Here is a 23,046-nt window from a genome sequence, read left to right on the forward strand (position 1 = left end):
TACACATGCACCATATTACAGTATATTCTGTGAAGCGCTTTGGGACGTCTAGAAGATGTGAAAAGCACTATATCAAATGCAAGGATTATTATTGTTATTATATTTGTGAGTTATGTGCCATTCATTGCTTGCCAGTCACGTGACATTCAAGAAGCCTTGAGAATCTGTAGCATCAAAATAAATCTAAATGTTAAACATGAGCAGCAACTCGCTGCTTACTGTTAAGGGTGGCAGGGTTGGGGCATATCAGACAACAAGAACCACAGTTTACATGTATACAGTACCTTTTAAAATGTTTTACACCGCTGATTGGGCACCCAAGCTGGTGCAGGGTGGGTGGATGGCAGGGGACAGGGTGACACCTCTATCAAGTTACCCCTCAATCCTTGTTCTGATGGAAAGTGTCCCAACTCACTCCCCTGAGTACACCACTATTTACATCTCCATTGTGAATAACAACCCTGTACTCCCACCCTCCGTTTCCTATCCTTTAACTAACTTTCTATCCATGCTGCTACCTTTCCATTAATACCTGGCATCCTGATTTTATAATTAGCCTTCTATGTGGTACCTTATCAAAAGCCTTCTGAAAATCAATGCATATTACATCCGCAGCATTACCTTTATTTATTTTCTTGATTCATTTAGTTAAAGAACTCTGTTAGACTCGTCAAGCAAATCCATACTGACCGTCTTTGAATGGTTTATTCACCCAGGTGAAATAATCTCTATAGTTACCATGAAATCTGTTCTTTGGGAATGAAAGGCATTGCCCTGTGGAGTGATTGATCAAGCCAGTGGTAAAGTCAGTAAGGTTAATGTACCAACTGTAAACAAAACATTAAATTACAGTGGTAATTTACTGCTGTAGAATCTGCCTTTGGTACTTGTGAGTTAAGGGTCTTACATACTAGTTTAAAGAGTACTGGAGTACTGACAGCTTATGGTAATAAGTGGAGTATCATAGCTCTGTTGCATTTCTCTTTTTCTCTTCCCTCCACCCCCCCTTCCTCCTAATCACCAACTAATTTCCATTTTACACCCTCCTGTATCTCCGAACCTTGATACTGTACACCTGCCAGCAACTAGGAGGGTCGGTGACCAAGATGTTACTTTGAAACTGCCATCCGATGGGATGACAAGAGATTTAATCTGTAGTAAATGTCGATCTGATCCATCACCGGATTTATTTGTGCATTGAGGATTCCTGCGGGGGATTTAAATAACATTTGTTTTCCTAGTGAATCCCTAAAACAATCAACAGAGTTTACCAACCTCTTGAATTGATTTTTTTTGCTGTTGAGTAGATTTTGTGAGCTCTGCAATTGCACAGTTGGACTGAAATGCCTACACCACTGTGAACTTTGAATTTTGCCGTCTAATCTTGAGCTGAGTGAGCGAGCCAAGTGTTTTTAAATTGCACGATGAGTTGTAAAGGTTTCTCATTTGTTTAAAATGAAGTTATTTATTACTGACTGTTAAAATGAGATGTATTAACGAGATTTGTTTGCTCAAGGAGTGTCATGCTTTGCTGTGAAGCTTTTTGGTCTATGCTGGCAGCTTGGGAAGCCTAGCTGTCAGAAGATATCAAGTGGAAAAAGCAGTGCAGTTTTACCACAGCCTCTAAATTTGTTTGAAATTTCTGCCACTGAAATATTTTTTTTTGCTTTGCTTAAATACATAATCGTATATTCTGTGAAGCGCTTTGAGACTTGTCGACGATATAAGGCGCTATATCAAATGCAAGTATTATTAAAATTGATCTATTTATCGGGGATGAGAACTCCAGAAACTGTTATGAGATCAAACTCTTTTCCTTCATCTGAGCTCAGTCTAAAATTCAGTCCCTGTCTCAGTTTAGGCCTTTCTGGAATCTGAAGGTCATTTTGCTTTTGTAAAGACTTTGTATACATTATAGTGAATCTTTGTAGAATACTCTATTCTGTAAGACTGAGGTCGCACTTGCATTTTCAGATGCAAGTTAAAGATCCTATGGCAAAATTTCTTCTTGTTGTCTTGTCCAATATTCCTCATAAAATTCGCCCACAAAATATACAGTTAATTCACTTTACATTATATTCTGTGAAGCATTTTGAGACATCTCAAAGACATTATAAGGTGCTTTATCAAATGCAAGGATTATTATATAAACTAAAATCAGGAATTTCTTATAATTAGTAACCGGTTGATCCCTGGGTTATTCCTGAAACCTCAATTTGGGTGTATGCATACCTCATTTCATAATCCTAGGTCTTGCACAAAGACATACAGCCAATTGTACTGCTTTAATTATTCTTTTTGAATCCCTCTTTTTAGGAGCTATTATCTCTCATCTTATCTTTCATCTTTCTCCCTTGTGTACTGCTGCCTGGGTCAAGAGGTTGGGGAGGTGACCTATCAAAGTTTTCTGTCGATGCTAGATTTGAGGCAGTGGCAGGAAGGCATACAAGGGCTTGTACTTGCCTTCCTTGCTCCCTTCCTCCCTTAGAAATGTATGACTTAGCACTACCCCATTGCACGTCACACACTAGGCATGTTGTATAAACCTTGTTTATGAAGCCTTCGTGCTATTTCACTGGTTTGCTCACCTAACTGGCTGGGCCACCAGTAATTAATGCTAATTACTTGACTTGTTCTCAAGGCTAAAAGGTAAATGGAAGGCATTGTTTGTTTTTCAGTCAGTTGCTACAAGTCCCATGCATTGTTCAAGAAACTCACTGTCCAACAGCCGAAAACCTGGAAAAGCAGAGTTTCAAGTCTATGAAGATTTTAGTCTAACTGAGTGATAAGAATCTGTTATACACGGCCCCAGAAAGCCAGCAAAGAGAATCAGTTGAGGGTTTTGAGAGCAAGAGAGGAATGTGATGGGGAACTGCTGTTAGTAAGTGGCCTGTGGTCTGTAGCGGAGCAGGCTCGATGGGCTGAATGGTCTCCTCCTGTGTGTTTTTCCTTCACCAGAAATGCCTCTTGGTAGTGAGATCCCACTTGCCTTGGTTGGAACCAGTAGAAGCACAAGTGATTTTTCTTTACTTGACCTACTTAGAACACAGTAAGTGCCATCTTGTACGGACCTTACCCAGGGCCAGAATCAGTTGCAAATTGGAACATAACTACAATTGTAAAGCTGTTTATCTGTTGCTCTGACACTGTGGCATGTACCCTGCAGAATGAATGCAATGGATTCCATAGCAACAAGAACGTTGGGCTATCCTGTTGAAGCATATAATACAGCCCAACTCTTGTGACTGATCCTATTGGCTGACATATTGAGCAGTTTGTCTTCATTGATGAAATAGCCATTTAACAATGGTGGTGCTTTTTGTCCCCAAACCCACGAAACCAGTTTGATTGGTGACACTGTTCAATATGCATTGATTATTGCATTGTGTGTAGACCCAGAAATGCTGGAATATACCAAGAGTGGATTAACTCTGGAAGCATTTGTGTTTGTTGATAGAAGTCAATCTCTAGTAGGTTTCTAATGCAGGACAACCCTGTTATAACCTGGTCATCTGTGCCCAGTGTCTCAGACTCAACATTATAACGAAACATTGAAAAATTGGCAACTTTGGGTCATCGGAACGTACTAAGAATAGCCGACTTGTCAGGTCGACGTCACTTCCTGTGTATTGTATGTGCTCGCAATGCGGAACAAGCAATTACTGACATCATCAGCACCTCTTACGCATCGCACACATGTGTAACACACAGAAAGTGATGGTGAACTGGATGGAACTCCGTCCACATGCCAAAGTTAACCACAGATCCAACAGGGGCGCCATATGCATGATTGCCCTGTGCGCCTGACCTGCTGGGTTATGATGAGCAATTCCAGTGTTGACTATTAGTAATACCTAACATGGATATTGTAACAACTTGCACTTGTATATTTATTTCGCACTTTCACATTTGGTTGAATGTCACAAAGCGCTTAACAGAGATGATGGGGAACACCGAGCAACAACAAATTTCCATTTGTTAGCACCTCTCATATCGCCCGAGGTGCTGGACAGTCCAGGGTTTGCATCTGAGCGTGGGTGGGAGCAGCAGTGGAGGAAGGGTAACTGAGGATGTTAACGAAACACATAGACCTTTGAAGGCAGGGAGAGAAGGAGCGAGGTGGTGGGATCTTAGGAGAGATAGCCAGGCATATTTCTCTCCTTTTTTTTTAACCTCTATTTTAGTGCAAAATAAATGACTTTTCATAAGTACCATGCACGTATGTTTATGCAGGTGCCAGTAATTTTCCTTTCTTCTTATCCTCTATTGCAGCCCAGGGCCCCAGCAAGACTAAAGCCTCGGCCAGCCCCTTCGTCAGGACCCAAACTCCTTGTCCATAAATCGACGAGTGGTGCCCGCAGACGCAGGACACGATGTCGCAAATGCGAAGCTTGCTTGCGAACCGAGTGTGGCGAATGCCACTTCTGCAAAGACATGAAGAAATTTGGCGGCCCTGGCAGAATGAAGCAGTCCTGCATCAAGAGGCAATGTATTGCTGTAAGTATGAAGAACAATGCATTATCTGCTCAACACCAACTCTTACATGTTCTTGCAAGAAAACCACCCTCAACAGTATTGAGATTATACATGTAGAATGACATCCAGATTGACCTGGATTTATTTGTGTGCCCTCAGTAATATTCTTTTTCAGATCATTATTACTGTTAACAGTAATAAATTTCAGTAAGCCCCATTTCAGGACTTACAAAGTCTAAGCTGACACTCCAGTGTAGCGCGGGGTGGGGGTGGGGGGTATTGCATTGTCTCAGTCCCTTGCTTTCCAGTGACCCCTGCACATGTGTGGACATTGGTTCAGGAGAATGAGTGATGACATAAGCAACCTGATATTTCCCTCTGCTGCCTTCATTTTGCATCTGCCTGAGTAACATGGCAAAGATTGAGAATGTGATGGAACTGTATCCTTTCACGTAAGCTCCTTGTGAGTTGACATCGCTATGACGTCATCCAAATGACCACAATAGGCGGGAATCTTATCTTTGCTTGAATGGCGGTTGCTTAACGCATCTGAAATCCTGAGGATTCTTCCAGGCCAAAATCTCTCGATTCTAATCTTGACCTCTGTCACTTTCTCCACGCAGCCTGTGCTACCACACACTGCAGTCTGCAAGATCTGCGGTGAGGCAGGGAAAGAAGACAGTGTGGTGGATGAAGCGGAGAAATTTAATGCTAGCTTAATGGAATGCTCCATCTGCAATGAAATTATACACCCAGGATGTCTAAAGGTAGGCTTGACCTAGGTGATCTATTAAAGGTCATATCTTGGAAAAAACAGAAATCTTATATCCTTCCACTTTTGATTGAAACATGGGGGAAGTTCATTTGGCCTATTCGGGATGTTTTAACTGGGTAGCAATGAATGCTATAGTAAGTGTATCCTGCTTTTAAAATAAGTTGCAGCAGAATCTAATTAAGTATTTGCAAGTGATTTTTTTTTACGAATCTGCCCAAACATTTAAGTTTAAATTTAGCAGGTTTTGTGTCCTCCAGTGAAATGCATCAATATTTTTGGTGATTTAAACTCATTTGCTGCATGCCACCAATAATAATAAATAATAAATGTGCCATTTAATCTCTTGCCAGAACCATCGGTGTTTTAAGTAGTGAACAAGTTTAAACTATCAGAATGCTTTGCTCGGTACATTTAGATAACTGTTCACTTGTCTGTGCCAGAGCAACACTCGTCAGGCACCTGGGGTTAGGGAGAGGAAATTCAACCAGAGTTCCTGCCTTAGGAATAAACAGCATATATTTTGTCTACTGTAGGCAGACAAAGACACTTGGAAATTTATGGATGAACAAATAGTGTATCTTTAGTGCTAAAGATAACTAAGAATGATTACTCTGCTGATAATCTAACTCTACTGTGAAGAAAGGTTATTGCTCTAGATCAGTGGTGGCTAACCTTTTAGATTGGGCAACAAATTAATCATAGAGCTAACACAACAGCATAGATTTATGCCATAAATCAAGAAATATTCAATCAAGTAACATTTATTTTGTTGGCCATCCAAAGGAGTTGGCCACCACTGCTCTAGATAGTTCCAATCTGTGGCAAACAATTGATGAGAATGGCTCAAAACTGGTGAGAATCCTTGACAAAGCTCTACTTGGCAGTGTTGGCTATAAAGCTCGATACCAGCTCAGTGAGGTTTTATTGTATTAAGAAAATTAATTAAGGTAGAGAAATTTATCTATTGCTCTCAGACTCAATGCAGTGCAAACCAGACAGACGAGTGGACTTAATAATGGTGGTCAGTCTACTGCAGGCCTGTGTGACACTTCTGTTTAATGAAAATGCTGCAGTCTGAATTAATTGAAGTGAAATGTATGTATGGTATTTAGACTTGCAGAATAAAATTTGTATTCATGGAATCCCTTGCCACTGCTTGATTTTATTTTATACATTGTAATTTATTTCTTACAATATAAGACTGGAGAAGCTGGGGAGACCAATTATTACTGGAGAAGCGTTTTTGGTTTAATGCTAAGAAACATAGCTACAATAGTTCTACTATAATATTCCAAATCCATTGCCATGTTCTCTGCTCTCTCCCAGTGTTACATTGCCTTTGAAATGATTTACTAAACTAGTGTTGCATACTTTTTACATTGAAAATTAGTGACTTGCCTTTAGTAATTTTAATGAGGTTTCACAGACAGATCAATCCTTTCAAAGGAGTCTTAAAAACTGTGGTGATTTTTAACTGGATTCCTGAATGAGCAATATGAGCTGCGTAAATATGAGCTGTTTCCAATAACTGGAAATATGTCCTGCAGACTCGTGGGAACTCCACTCCCATATGGTCTTCAGGGAAGTTGAAGTGAATTAGGAATATCATTTCAAATCTCCGTACATTAGACATCAATAAATTACATTTAGATTTTAGCTAAACTGGATTGTGATTTCCTCTCCTCGCAGGAGCAGACTACACCTCAAGCCCTTTGTCCATGAATATTAATTTAGCACTGCAGCCACTTCAACATGTGTAGTTGGATTTCTGCCTATCATAATACTTGGGTCAGATATTGAAGCAGAACCTAATCTATGCACCCATAAAGAACTTCCAATGTATCAAAGGATTTAAATTTCATTTATGTGGAACTAACTAACTTAAGGACGGCACAGGATTTGAAAATGAATAGTATGCCTCCTGACTTCAGTTTGATTACTTTCTTACCGCTATGATTATAGTTAGTACATTATTAATTTAATACACCAAACATTATGCTAAATTGGAAATGCTCCAAATAAATGCATAATCCTGGCACAAGCTGAATACTTGAACTTAGAATAAACCTGCATTCCACAAAAAAAATAGAATTTTATGCTATATTAAGAACTTTTACTTTCAAATTTGTATAGCAAACTCAGCGTGGACTGGGATTTGAATCAGCGAGGCCCTGGTTCATATGCTGCAGCTCTATTCACAACAATAACAACAAATTACATTTGTATAGCCCCTTTCACTTCTGGTGATGTCCCAAGGTGCTGGATAGTCAGGAATTTGGATTCGAGCAGGGGTTTGGGATCAGGGGGGAGTGGAGGGCAGGGAGGGTAGGAGGGTGACCGAAGGCACTGTCGAAGAGGAGGGTCAGCAGAACTGCTGCTGGTCTTGTTCTTATTGATTTATCACAAACTTCCCCCATTTGCTATTTATAATTTGCATCTTATTTCACTATGTAAATTATACAATTGCTCCAAACAAGAGCAAGACATGCCACCTATGGATTAAGAGTATGTGAAACTGTAGTGTATGATAGCCAGCAAAGGTATTTATTTTAATTTGTTTGAAATATGGGCTTTTTTTCACATCTGCCCATGTTCAGACCAGCTTAAGACATTCCCAAGGAGCTCAGGTTTCTGAATGTTTGGTTCAGCTGGTGAGGAAGGGTCACATAAGGCCACCACTGTTTCACGGAGACCTCATTATGTATACCTTAGTGATATAAGTCTCCAATGTACTGATGTACATTTTTGAGATTCACATGAGTCAAGAGCAAGCTGTAAATATGATATTAAATGTGTGCCTCAGACAGACTGAAACTTCAGCAGTTGAACTGTACTTTATTATTAAACCGAACTGACTTTTACAACTGTACTCTTTTTTTTTACCTCTCCCAACCCAAAATCGTACCTGTTGTGTTTCTAACTAAAATCGTATTTTTTAAGCTTTTCTGCTTTCCTGTCCCCCTTGTGTTCTGGCACTTGCCTGCAGTCTTGCTGAACAATGTAGGAATGTTACTGCAGTCCATATAGTCTCTCACATCAAAACTGTGGATGATAACAGTTTACTTACTCTTGCTGTTGCAATTGAGATTGAAGCAGATGACATTTTAATGTAGAAAAGCTTAACACAAGCACTTTTTTAGAATTATTCCAGCCCACTGAGATGTGTTGCCGTAAGGTGGTTGTTCTCCAGATAGCTATTTTTATACTACCACTTAGTGTGTTTTTTTAAAATCTTTTTATATCAGTAACTATATGAGATCTTTGTGAAATGACATTAGAGATAATGTATTACCAACCTTTGTACTGCAGTAAAAGGCTGGATATTACAGTGTGTAGAATTTAATTATTCCCTCTTCCCCTTGTGTGTTGTATTTTACTAGGTGGAAGATTCTGAAGGACATATCAATGATGAGTTGCCAAATTGCTGGGAATGTCCAAAATGCAACCAGGAGGGTAAAACAGGCAAAGTAAGTAATAATAATCCTTGCGTTTGATACAGCGCCTTATCACGTCTGTGAGACATCTCAAAGCACTTCACAGAATATACTGTAAAGTGACTTGACTGTATATTTGGTCTGCACTGCAGCCGTGAAGGTGTTTGTCTAATTTCACGTGTACTTATTTCCAGAGGATCATGATGATCCTTCCTTCTCTTTCCCCTGTTGTATAATATGAGTTTTAATTGAAGTAGCACCTATAAATATCTGTTTGATCATTGTGTCTGTAGTAGTGATTGCTAGACTTGCGTATCTTGCCTGTATCCATGAGGTTCAATATATAGAGGTTAAAAACATTTGGCTAATGCTGTTGTCTCATACTTTTTGAATCGTCTCTTTATCACCCTCCCTATCTCCCCCCTACTCCCACTCAGTCTCTCCCTGTCCTGGAGGTGCTAATTCATGGTAGGGTATTGATCCATTCCACCGATTGTAGCCAAACCACCCAAGTGTCACTCTTCATCTGGGAGCTTGGATAGTCTCCCTCATTTCAACAACAACAACAAATTACATTTGTAAAGAACCTTTCACGTCGGGAGGACGTCCCAAAATGCTGGAAAGTGGAAACAGAAGCCCACCCCCTCCCCACCCCCATTTGAATAAAGGATGGAAAGAGAGCAGGAAAAGTTGAGAGTAGGCTACGTGAATTATATATTTTGATGCTCTATTACAGAGCAAAGTATCTCTTAGTTTATAGCATTGAGACGTATGCAAGAATAGGGTCAGAGTGAGAAATTGGCCCTCACATTTGCACAGTTTGATGATATTTGCTCTATATTACTCTAGATTGCTGTTAGATATGAATAATTAAACTTTTTATAGGCACCATTATGTGGGGATATCTGAAAGACATGAGTACTGCAGAAACATTTAGGATATGTAAATACAACCCTAGCACTTTAAGCACATGCAAACAATTTCAATTTGGGCTAATAATATTCCAAGTTTATTAATATGGTATCAATATGGTACTTTATGTATTTTTAAAAAAACTAAATTAGGCTGAACGCACACAGTAGTTAATAGCTTTCAAATATGTAATCTTGAAATGTTATTGCTGTATATCACTGTATATAAAAACACAAGTGTGAAATGGTTTGAAATGAAATCCAGGCAGACCACATACCACACCAGGCAGCGCAGTGCAAGCTTCTCTGCAATAGCGGGTGGTAATGTGCGTTTATTCCCATTTCCGATGTTCATGCAGAAGAGAGGCCCTGGGTTTAAATTCGCCTCCAATCTTCCTGGGTCTCTCTTAAAGGAGTTCAAAGAAGGTGAAGATGGAGGGCGACGGAAGTCAGAAGATCTCGGACGTCCGAAATCTGAGGACTATCATTCAAACCGGCGGAAATCCGATGATGGTTTGGGGCTAAAACGAAGAAAGGACAAGGATGTTCCGGCAGATTTAGGCCCAAGAAAAAAGGTATCTTTATCTTTTAATCTGTTTTTATAAAGATCTATAAGAATAACCCTTGCATTTGATATAGCCCCTTAAAGGTCGTTGAGATGTCTCAAAGAGCTTTACAGAATATATTGTAAAGTGAATTAATCCTGTATTTTGTGGGCAAAACGTGGCAACCAATTGTGCACAGCATTTTTAAAATGGTCATTCTTAAAAAAAATTAAATGATTTATCCAATAGGAGAGTGAAACCGAATCAAATTTGAAAATTGGGACACAGTGCTTCAAACCTCTTCTTTTACTCCCTTAGTCAGAATCGTGAATTCCTGATCTCTCCTACGAGCAGAAAGAGGTTTTCACAATTGATTCATTCAATCCCTTTAATCAAATACCTCAATCATATCACCTTCAACCTTCTCTGCTCAAATAGAGTCCTAACCTCTCTAGCCTCTTCTCAAAGCTATATCTGTCTACAAATACAGAGTCACTCCACACTAATTCCTGGAGGGCTTTTGGGACATCCTTTACATTGTAAGGTACTATAAATAAATGTGAGTATTATTATTGTTATTATAATTCTTTAATTTCTAGTATGATCTTCGTAAATTTATGCTGCGCCCTCTACATAGCTGTAATAGTTTTCTATAATGTGGTGTCCAAAACTGCACAATACTCCAGCTGTGGCCAAACCAATGTCATATACAGATTCACCTTATGTTATCACATGGTCAACTTGTTTAACCTCCCAATAGCTTAGTTTTCTGAACATGCAGATCGGGAAGATTCCTACGATCGATTCCTAGTCTGTGTTAAAATAGCTGACCTCAGCAGGGACAGTGGTTAGAGGGTGATGATATTGTCCTTGGCATCTTGTATTATGAACGGAAAAATTATCTGATGTGACCATTCCCACTTTGCTTTTAAGTGACTGTTGAAAGTGCATATACTGTATACATACTTGTATGTGAGTCAACTGAGGACAAATAAAGGCTGTTTTGGGATCAGGGTACAGTTGAATAGTCTGCCAACATTCAATGCTCCATCTGAATTTACATTCAAACGTAAACTTCCCCCAATATACTGCAAGCCTTGTAAATGTCATCGAGATTTGGTTTAAGAATTGTACCCCAGAATGCTGATCCATGTGTAATGTTTTTCACAGACTCTGCATAATGGGTTGGTGCAGCATATTGATCAAAAAGTGTCATGTGGAGGCACAAATTAGGTATAAGGTGGAGGCGGCTGAAGGTGCTGGTTGTGTGAGTGTTTTTAAATGTATAGCTGATCAAAAATGTTAAAGAGAGGTTAAAGTGCTCCATTTCTAAACTAGTTTCCCTAATAATCTTGCTGTCCCGTGAGAACTTTGGTGTGGAAATGCATTATGTCACAGTGGCGTTCCTGCAGGTCTGGGCAACGTGCTTCAGTAGTTCTGAAAGAAGTTCCTATTTATGTGACTCCTATTCCCACTTCAGAAATCCTGCATTTCAGACTCTATCCTTCAAATAAAAAGCACCACAAATCCCACATTTTATCTAAGCTAATAAAACTGTAGTGGTCCCAAACAGTGCAACTTCCTTATTTAGTGCAAACGTAAGACACTGTGGATATTGGAACATGTAAGTCTTTAGTCACTGTGGATATATAACACAAGCCTGAATTGTGAAAGATAATCTATTAGAATGACTGGAAGCAACTGGAAACAAATTAATTTTGCATATCCCTTTAATTTGTTTTGTGCATTTAATATGAATTTTTTGTGGTTAATCCTTTAACTGTGTTTGTGATTTGGTATGGTATGAATTGGATAAAGGTTGGGATTGTTTGAGCATGCGATTTGTTTAAACACCAAATCGGTGAATTAATGCAATGAGCAACTAATTTAAGAGTATTTTACCTGTAATATTTCAGTGTTGAACTCTCAAGTGAAGGCTAATGGGGAAACAGGTGACGCACTTCACGCACAGTATGCGAGCATGTTTGTTATCTTTCTTTTCGGAAGGCAAACAAGATAAGCTAATGTTGAACCAACAGTTAATTTGTCAAAATAGCGAAGCTGTTTCTGGTGTATTGATTGTTTTAGAAAATGCTCGTCCACTTCAGGTTTGTAACACGGAACCTGTCTGCACCGTCCAGTGTTATCTTGAAAGTCTGGTCACATTCTGCTTTTAAGGACAAAGCTGTCTCCTTTCACTTTAACAGAAAGCCTGGCTCAGTTGGCACCACTCTTGCCTCTAAATCAGCAGATTGTGGGTTCAAGCCTCACTTCAGGACTTTGAGCTCACATTCTAGCCCAGCACTGCTTTGTCGGAGGTGCCATTCTTCAGATGTGCCATTAAACCAAGGTCTGCCTGTTCACTTGGACGTTAAAAATCCTGTAGCGCTCTTCGAAAAGAGAAGCCAATTTCTCACAGAGCCCTAGCCAACAATCCCCAGATAACATTACTTTTTCAATTAATGGCTGGTTATGGGATATTTCGGTCCGTAAATTAGTTTCAACGTTTACTGTTTACCTACAAATATAGTCACTATACATTATAGTAAATCCTGTGAAGCACTTTGAGACATATCAACGATATGATATGGCACTATATCAAATGCAAGCTTTGTTAAATCTAAACAACAAAGGTACAGTAATAAACTTTACATTGAAGTGCACAATCCAAATTGCCAGTGATTAAAATCTGCCGCATAAACCCAGCAAGTTTGTGTGTCCACATTAACTTTCCAAGCTTGGCAGAGAATATTTTTATGGACTGAAAACATGACTTAATGGCTCATTTTAGGAAAGTAGCTATTTTCTAAATCTGTTTGCTATATACCTGTTTAATGAAATCCACATGTTTTAATATGTGTAGAACACAAAAAGCCAAGCCATTTAATATGAATGTTTTCATAGACTGTGCATTTGAACTCTTGAGCAAGTTGACTTTCATGAATGTCTTGTGTGAAATATAGTAGCCAAATAGTGTTTTAATGTTCAGTTAATTGAGACCTTTAGAAGCGTATAAAGGACTGTAATATCACTCACAATTTTCTGTAGACAGCATTGATGATTTTAAGCACTATAGTGTGTTTCGCCCATAAACTAATACAGTCAATTCACTTTACATTATATTCTATGAAGCGTTTTGAGCTGTTCCGAAGACATGGGCGCTATATCAAATGCAAGGATTATTATTATTATCTTGAAAATCCTGTTTGTACGAATTGAAGTTTTAAATTTCTGTGTCTGATAATGCCACCAATAATCAGTAATATTTTAAAAATATGTTAAGTTTCTCGCTTCAGGACTCATTGGCACTCTGAATTTCAGAAAAAGAAACTTGGAACTGAGCCAGCAAGCTGCCTTCCTGCTGGGCTTCAGTACAAGTATGGGCTTCTGCTTCAATTGTTTTCCTGACCTGCCAATTTTTAACACTTATTGGCACTGAGCTAAATATTCAAACTAGACCTGGGACCAATTACATAAAACTGCTGCTTTCCGAGATTGTTCTTGGGGTAGTTCTGAAGCCTGAAAGAATAAAATCCAGTTTATGTAGCAGAGCCGTTTTGTTAATCTAGTTATCATTGTATCGTAAACCTTAGCTCACTTAAGTATTTCTGTAGTTCATCCTTGTTCATCCCAATTTACTACATAGTTTCTCTGTACCAGTTCACAAGACAATAAAGGATTTGTAAAAGAACAACAGGATTTTATTTCCTGGATTTTAAATCCATTACCTGTAGGACCATATGCTGCCTCCACTCGGCAGGCACTGGCCTGCTCCTGTCCCAGAGTTGCTCGCCCCGCCATCGACGGACTGGTCTTCAGCTTTTCTACCCCCACTTTCTGGAATTCCATCCCAGAGCCCCTCCGCCTCGCCCCCTCCCTTGCCTCCTTATATCAAGACCTTCCGCTTTGAATGTTCCATGCTCCTTGCTCTCCACCCACTCTTGATTCCAACCCCCAGTTCGGGTGCAAACTCTTAACTATCCAAAATATTGTGACATTCTCCCATGAAAAACAATTTGTTGTTGTTCCTACCTGTTCGTTTCCAATGAACAGCTGTTTTGAACTGCATGCTGTCTGCGTGTGTTGGCATTGATCTTGATCACAGCCTGTGGACATCATTTCAGAAAGGATTAGAATAAAAATTCTGCATGGCCCTTGGCTGCAATCTATACCACCAACCTTGCTGTCTTGGTTCTCCTTGTGATAATGATCAGTAAATTTAAGTTTCACCAATATGGATCCAGATGCTCAGTTTTGATATTAGATGCAAGAAATCAGAAGAAACATGTTTGATATAATAACAATAATCCATTGCTCTTAATTGTCTGCATGGTTTTTAAATATCAAAAGTAGTTTAGGACAGGGCACATCAAATGAACTTGTGACAGCTAGTTGCAGATCACAGACTGTACCAAATGTTTAATTTTAGAACTGACTGCCTATCTGATCTGGACATTTTCCTCTCTAATACATCATCAAGTATTAACTGTTGGACACTGGCGTGTTGATGAATCAAACGTTTTTTTGGGGGGACGGGGGAGAGAATTGGGGTGAAATAGAAATTGTCAGAGAGATTATTCACGTCTGAGTGATTTAGTTTGGCTTCGGAGAAGATGGGCCTTCATAGCCCAGGCTTATAAAACCTTGAGTTTGAGTGTCATTATTAATATGAAACCTTTCAATCATTAACAATGCTACGTTCAAAAATAGAATTTCTGTTCTGAATTTGCCCAAATAATTTGTCAATAGTCGTTCTTGCTCAGTCCTATGATGTATGTTAACTTTCTGTAAACAGTTGAAATTCAGTGTAGAGTGTACTTGAGGTAGCTTGTGAAGGGAAAGAGCTGAGTAACTTGTCAGCAATTACATTTTCATGATCGTGTCTCTTCTTTTTCTTTAGCTAAGAGGAGGAAAGGATGATAAACTTCAAAAAAGGAAGGTAGGTAATACAGTAGACGTTTAATTGTTAGTCAATTAGCGGATCGCTTTCCGGGGTAATAATCCCTTAAAAAATAATAATAATGATAATTTGGTCACTCAATCCACGGCTGTTTGTGAGACACTGCTGTGCGCAATTGGCTACCGTGTTTCACCCACAAAATATACGGTCAATTCACTTTACAATATATCCTGTGAGGTGCTTTGACACGTTTTGAATACATAATAAGGCACTATATCAAATGCAAGGATTATTATTGTACGTTTAGCTTAAAAGACCTACCTTTAAAAATACTGTATCAAAGGTTGCTGAGACTTTATTGCTGAGAACTTCAGGTTTGATCTGAAATAGATTGGTACTAACTTTTTAAAAGCTGCTCGACTGATCATTCAACACTGATATTGCCTTGACTCTTGTCAACCTAATACTTTCCGGAATTATGTAAGCAGGATGTGACCCTCCAGGGAGAGAGAGAGAGTGCACATTCCATTTCCAACAAATAAATCTAGAATTGCCATGTATAGGTGGGTGTATGGAACTCAGTTTGGTTTGGATACTCTTAAGGATGGTGATGGAGTTCCACATGTGTCAGACACCCAGCTGACCAAAAAAAATTATGATTGTATCTTTTACTGTTTTTGGTATGCTTTTTCATCTTACGTGCAAACACATTTACACATATATCCTAACTAGCATGGAGCTGTGATACATGCATTGCATCCGGAAGTAAGATTGGTTGTCTAACTTGCGAGCAGTAACCCTGATGGGGCAATCAGCCTAGGGAATGGAGAGATTTGTTGGATCTTATTCCCGGTGATCACATTTGCATATTGAAGTGGGAACAGTTAAACTCTTTCCAAGGTTTCCACGCTGTTCTGATTGTAGATGTCCACAGAGAACCATATTTTGGTCACTTAGAGAGAGAGAGAGTGTGCGTGCGCACACACACATACCCATTAACTGATTGTATTCCAATACTGCATTCAACTAGCTGGGCTGAGAACAATTTTGAAGCTTCAATTTTCAGACAAGATTTTCTCCTCTGTGTCACCGCTTTAATACTTTTGTCTTGCACTCTATGTTAATCTGCCAGTAAGCATTATTAATGTGCTTGATTGATCTTCGTATCTAATTTGAGTTAAGTCAATATTATTCACGGGTCAATGTATTTGATGTAAAATAGTATGATTGTCTGTCCCCTCAGCACATTTTTTCCAACAGAATTGGATTGTTACAAACCTGGTTCCATTTTAATTGCTGAAAAGTGGGCATTTTCCTTTTCCTCTGCACTTTATATCCTATATAGTAATAAATCGATCAGATTAATACCAATATTTATTGTCCCATTTATAAAGGATCAATTATAACTGCACATGCATTTTCTGATGGTAGCCTCATTGTAAACTCTCCCAGTTTCACTGGCTCCCCATCCCCTAGAGGATTGAGTTTAAGATCCTTGTTCTCACTTCCAAAGCCCTCCTCAGTCTTGCTCCTCCCTAACTCTCAACCTACTACTAACAATCCTTGCATTTGGTATAGTGTCTTTTCACAGCGTCGAGACGTCTCAAAGCGCTTCACAGAATATACTATAAAGTGGATTAACTGTATTTTGTGGGGGGAAAAGAGGCAGCCAGTTGCACACAGCAGTGTCCTACAAACAGCCATGGATTGAGAGACCAATTTTATTTAGGGGATTGTTGGCCAAGACACCGGGAGAAACACCCTTCTCTTTTTGAATAGTACCGTGGGATCTTTAAGGTCCACCTGAACAGGCAAATGGGACCTCAGTTTAACGTCTCATGCGAAGTACAGCACTGCTAATGTCCCTTTACCAACCTGATAATCTGAAAGTCATTTGTGTTCCATGTGCGAAAAGCCAGCCAGAGTTTTGAAGCCTTTCCGCGCACACGCCCAATAATGTTGAAATGCTGATCGACTTTCTAACGCTAGTTCGAATAAAGGAGGATGGATTCACTGAATCTAACCAGTCTGAAAATCGTCACACAAATTTGACTCCTCACTCAGCTTTGAGTGATTATATTTCCATCCTGTTGGGAAAATATTAAATAAACCAGATGTAAATTGGGGATGTTGTTTCGAATTGGAATGGAGTAGATGGAGGTTAATATAATACAAAATCACATTTATATAGCGCCTTCCTTGTCGGGAGGTCGTCCAATAATGGCTTTATTGTGACCTTGAATAATTTGGTTATGAAATGTAGTTAAAAGGCTTGTTTTCTTAAACTGAGTTTCTTTTTCAGAAACGGAAACCAGCACCAGATTCTGATGAATCCAGTAAAACGAATCACCTAGAAAGATCTGAACATGCACAAAGGATAGAACGGATCCGACAGATGATGAAGCGTGTAAACCGAAATGAGGCCTCCAGTTCCAGCTCCAGTTCCGATTCTGATTCGGATTCCAGTTCTGCTTCAGAAGCTAGTCTCCAGCGGTCAGCAGGAAGCAGTGGAGGCTCTAGTCCAAGATCCATTGAAAAGGGAGATAACCAGAGGTCAAAGCTCAGAAGGCTATCGAATGATATTTTCAGCGAGGAGGATGATGAGGAAGAGGAAGACGAGGAGGAAGAGAACAGCAGGAACTCCAAAACCAATTCCCTTTCTCTGGCTTCGAGTATCCGAGAAAATAATTACCATTCCTTAAAAGGGGAGAACATTCAGAGAAACTCCATTAGGACAATGGGGATTCCGTTCAAGAAAAAAAATGGACCGTCCAGTCACTTCTGTCAGAAGGTTCTCGGAAGTCTGCCTCGTCCTCAGATAGTAAGCAAACTCTCTGTCCAATCACCTCCCAAACCATTTCAAATGGAACGCCATGTGGTGCGACCTCCGCCAGACAGCCCAGAACCCGATTCCCTACCACTTGCTGGTGGCTCAGAACATGTGATGCAGCGGGAGGTATGGCTGGCGATATTCAGTTACCTCAGTCATAGGGACCTATGCATCTGTATGAGGGTCTGCAAGACCTGGAATAAATGGTGAGTCACCATATTGTGTTCTAATCTCTTAAATTCTTCACAATTGCAGGATTCTGTTTTGTGCTGCTCTTTGGTAAAGAAACGTGCAATAATAACGTTAATTAATCTCTAGCACAAAATATTGTTATGATGGCTACATCACTGGGCAAACATTGGCTGAGGTTTCAATTGCTGAGGGCCACTTTGTTTTCAACGGTGCACATCCTTGACTGTCCCAACACTTGGGCATGACCTCCTGATGTGAAAGGAGCAATACCGATGGAATTTGTTGTTTAACCTTATTGTGGGACGTTGCTGATGCAGATTACCTGCCAAATTTGCCAACACTACAGTTACTGCACATCAATGTAAGCCCTTCACTTTAAATGGTTTTGACTTGATACAGGACTATATCTAATGCAAAATTTGATTTACATTTAGTTGTACTAGCCATAAGCAGAGATACGTTTTGGTGTATTTTTGTTATTGTCAGTCTTTGTCAGCCCTTCTGGATGTTTCAAATTACTGGTCACGCAGCACAAGTAAACACTTCCAGTTCCAGAATTACTCACGCTAGGAACTTCTTGAATGCGTAGTTCCACCTCCAACTCTCTGGCCTATTATCATAGCATGGATCCTCTCCAGTGCTATCTATGAGGGTGTTGTGGAGTCAGGCAGATCAATATGAGAAAGCTGTCAGTTTTTCCTCCTTTGTGCAGCAAGTCTTCAAGTGGGATTTATAATTACTGGAAATGTTTTACATTCCTAAAAAAAAATCTTAACCAGGAAAGAATAACAACCCTTTGCTTCCTTTTTATATGTCTAATTTATATTGTGGCAGGGTATAACCTTTTAAAACATTTTCCAGCTTACATAATGTGTTTTTAAAGCTATAATACTATTGTTTAAAAATGTTCCTTTGATTCAATAAAGGAGTTGTCATATAAATATCCCCAACTAGTTGTGGCCTGTGTATAAAGAATGTACCTGCCTTTTGGGCATATAAACAGTCGGGAGAGTGCTGTATTACTGTGCATTGGGTTTGAATGTTATTTTTTTATTGCCTGTTCAGAATTGTTAGTCCGGACTTTTTAAAGGTTTGGCTGGGAAGGACAGTGCTGTGAGTGAAACTCGAGCCTTCCAGATGAACAAGATCTTGCTTTCAATTCTCATTTTGTGTCTAGTTAGTTGATCTCAGCTGGAGCAGTGATCGAGGCACTATAATTGTCATTGATGCCACCAAGGGTGTGGGGGTGTGTGTGACGACTATTATTATTATTATTATAGGGACAGGTTGTGAAACTGCCTCCCACAATGGAATACAACTTGTAAATACAAGTTGTTGTTACTTTCAAGACAGTTCCTGTAGTGGATTTGTTCACATTTTATGGGCTTAAACCGCAATGCATTTCTGTAATCAGTTTTATCTGCAGCTTCTGCATCAGGATCAGGAAGTTAGTCATGCCATGATCTCAGCTCAGTCATTGACACTTCCTTTTAATGATCATAACGTAAATAGTAAATGGTTAGCTTTAACTTGGGAACTAAATGAAATGGTGCATGTGTGCTCGTGTGCGTAGGGGAGGGTAGTGAAATGTGCACAAAGTTAAATTGTCAGTCATTTTCAGCTGAAGCCACACCGTCTTTGTGCCAAATTGGATTCCTCCAGCAGTTTCTCAAATGGCAAGCAGTACGGAAATTAGTCTTTCTGAAATAATTGCTCTTTTAGGTATATTAACCCGTGTTCAGGTGCTGTTTTACTGAAGTCACTGACATGGCCTAATGAAGTCTATGAAGTGGCTGAACAGTCTGGTGATTACAGCTTAACGTGAGGAGCTCAAGACATCTGCTGGTGAAATTGACGACTTTTGGCAGCAGGACCTGTACTTTCAGAATGCAAGTGAAAGCGGTGGTCAGAACTTTGTGGAAAGTTCTAACAGACGCTGGAGTTGTGCCAGGATTGTGTAATGGGCACAAGTAGCTGCGTTTACTCAACCCATTTAAGCTCATGTTGACTCAGTCTCAATCGAATTCCTCAGGTGTTGCTAGTCCTGTTGAGACTGCCTTGCCCACTGGGGCTTAAGCTTGTAGGTTTGGGGAATTGTCTGCACCTTCATATCTACTTGTGATTGCTGGGGACCTACCAAGCCTTGCCATGCGTTTCTCTTACAAGTCATCGGAGCGCCAGAAACAATCTACTTACTTCCTTTCTCTTTCCATCTTTCCTTTCCCCCCCAACTAACCCCCAAACAAATTCTTAAGAAGTGGGTATAATAATAAGAATAATCCTTGCATTTGATATAGCCTTTATCACGTCTTTGAGATGTCTCAAAGTGCTTCACTAAATAGACTGCAAAGTGAATTTATTGTATAATTTCTGGGTGAAAAGCGGCAGCAAATTGTGCACAAGTGCAAGGATTATTATTATTATTGTTGACAGATTCCAGTAGTCTGCTATATGTGACAAGTGAGATTTAGGACTAAAGGGGGGGGGGGGGGGGGAGTGATGGAAACCATATTGCAGTTTACTGTAAAATGACGCTGCCATCCTTGAAAGTTATATTTTCGTTACAACTGAGATAGCAGATTCCACGGATGCTAGTATGATGTAGTGGAATTTACCAAGAACATGTTGTGCTAACAGCTTTTTTTTCTCTCCTCAAGGTATAATTTTTCATTCCAAGCTGTATACCATTGCCAATTACTGTACTTTCAATGAAATGTGACCCAATTCCTTTTCTTAAAATAGTTAAGTTACAGATATTGAGTGTCTGCAGTCACCAAAGTCTAGGTAGCATTGTGCTGGCTGATGGATGATGACAGATGGTTAATGGATGTCTTGCCTGTTAAGTGTTGATACCAGTAAATACATCTCACAAATCCTAGACTTGAGCGAGTTGCATAGAATTGTTCCCTGCTTTCATTTGGATAACTTGAACCCTCCTAATGAAAAGTATTGTGCTGTGTTAAAGATTATGTGGCATTAAATGTCAGACTCCATTTCAAATCCAATATTAACGGGAGCTGTTGTAACCACGGAAAGTGGTCGAAGCCTCACTTCAACTGGAGGTGTTTTATCTGCCGCGGGGAATGTAACCATTACCTTGCAAGTTGTGCAATTGGGGATTGAATTTCAAAACCTGGACTAAGCGAAGCCTGAAGCAATAAGTCTAATTGATCACAAAATTGGTTTAAATTACATTTCTGGCTCCAATACTAACTCTTGGAGGGAGGAAAAATGAACAAATACCTTCTATCATAAGCTTACTGCTGAGCAGAAAATGCAGAATTCAAGTGGGGGAAGCAGGTCCTGGGACGCCTTTACAGCAGAAGTTCCTGGTGATGAAGCATTGAAATGCTGCATTTGCAGAAGTTGCAAAAGTGACCATCCAGGGTAAAGGTGTTCTTCATTTCACCTGATAGATGCAGAGAAGGACAGTGTACCACAGACTTGCACCGTGGCCAGTGTTTAGTATTGTCAAATACTGCACACTTGTATGTGCCAGCTGCTCAATTCCCAAATGAACACAAATTGCATTTTTATAGCACCTGTAAGTTGTCTGCTTCAAAGTAACCTCTGCCATGTGTAGTGTCTGTTTTTGTAAGAAAACGCTGTAGTATTTTGCAAATGGCAAAGTCTCACAAGCAGCCACAAACAATCAGAATTATTTTAAATTAATCCATTTTTTAAATAAAAAGTCCAGCTCATTAATTCCTTTAGAATAATGCTGATTATAATGAGTTGATGCTGGATACGCAGTACTATGAAGGATGTTGCTATTATCCTTTAGGATACATTACAATACAAAATTACATTTGTATAGCGCCTTTCATGGTAGAACAATAAGAGGACGAAGGTTGAAACAGGTAGATGTACGGAGGCTGACAATGGTTGCACAGGAGGGATTGTTGTCTTGGGTTGGATGCACTGAGCAGAAACTATCAATAGTTGTACAGTACGTACAGGAAAAACTAAATTCAAATGCTGTGTATGCACTGCAGGATAAGTGAATCATTACTGGGCTCATTTGTCATGGCCATTCTATGTGTTTACTTGGCTGCTTCACAAGTGCATAACGCACTAGAAACATGCACTGACCTGTTGGGTAGCAAGTGTTAGGTGCTGGCAATGTCCTCTCCTGTAATCATGATCTCTCTTCATGGTGGTGATGCATATAATGCAAGTGACTACTATCGGCATCATTTCCATGCGACAGACCGACCTCAAAACGATTTTTAACTTGAACTCGTGTAACACGATTCATAATGGCACACGGGAAAATGTTTTGCATTCTGTTTTGTTTTCCTCGAATGGTGAAATAATGATCTTAAACTGTGCTGTAGCAACGCAATGATTTGTAAACTTGGCTATTTTTAGCTGCCATTTATGTGGTTTTATCCAAGCACAGCAGTTGTTGGCAAGCTGTGCCTGAGAATTCGGCTGTGTGTGTGTATATGAAGCTAGATGAGAATTGTTTAGCGTCAACTTGGGAATTTTGGGGGCAGTGACAAAGTGGTTGAGGTTTGCTATGAGTAACAGTTAATGTGGTGATAGTTTGCATGTTGATAAGTGGTTAAACACTTGCCATGTTAAACAGTCAAGCTTTACATTCCACACCTTTGGGGCTTTCAAGAGCTGGCTTTACAATTGTACATTTTCCCTGTTATTAGAAGATAAGCAGCTATAAATGATGGTGTTTCAGTCTGTTAAATTCACTTTGACTGATTTACTACGATTTCTCAAGTGTGCGTCATCTCATCTGTTCCTAATTCTGTCGACTACGATTTTCTGTGTTTAAACCAGGGCAAACCTTTTTTTAAGGGATGTGAGTCAGTAATTACATTGACTATTTAAGCAAAAACACCCACACAAAGCTGCCCGAGGTCTGGAATTTAATGGGTTACAGTAATCGATACCATTAAACGCATGTGGTGGCTAAGGTGTCCTAGGTTTGTGATCTGGTATAGCCTCCGACATACACCTGATGTC

The 23,046-nt window shown here is 39.6% G+C and overlaps 1 protein-coding gene across 3 annotated transcripts in view; it reads left to right on the plus strand.

Annotated features, from left to right (window-relative positions):
* Positions 1–23,046, plus strand: part of LOC103180532 (lysine-specific demethylase 2B) — a 66,321-nt gene that overhangs the window by 28,835 nt on the left and 14,440 nt on the right. The window contains exons 2-7 of one of the 3 annotated variants that reach the window (XM_042338764.1): positions 4,273–4,497; positions 5,100–5,243; positions 8,632–8,718; positions 9,956–10,171; positions 15,042–15,080; positions 17,344–18,077. In XM_042338764.1, coding sequence (XP_042194698.1) covers positions 4,273–4,497; positions 5,100–5,243; positions 8,632–8,718; positions 9,956–10,171; positions 15,042–15,080; positions 17,344–18,077 — 1,445 coding nt within the window. The remainder of the gene's footprint in view (positions 1–4,272; positions 4,498–5,099; positions 5,244–8,631; positions 8,719–9,955; positions 10,172–15,041; positions 15,081–17,343; positions 18,078–23,046) is intronic. The other 2 variants (XM_007896459.2, XM_042338765.1) reach the window with 2 other exon arrangements.

The sequence above is a fragment of the Callorhinchus milii genome, unplaced genomic scaffold (assembly GCF_018977255.1).
Source record: "Callorhinchus milii isolate IMCB2004 unplaced genomic scaffold, IMCB_Cmil_1.0 Scaffold10, whole genome shotgun sequence".
In the NCBI taxonomy this organism is placed as follows: domain Eukaryota; kingdom Metazoa; phylum Chordata; class Chondrichthyes; order Chimaeriformes; family Callorhinchidae; genus Callorhinchus; species Callorhinchus milii.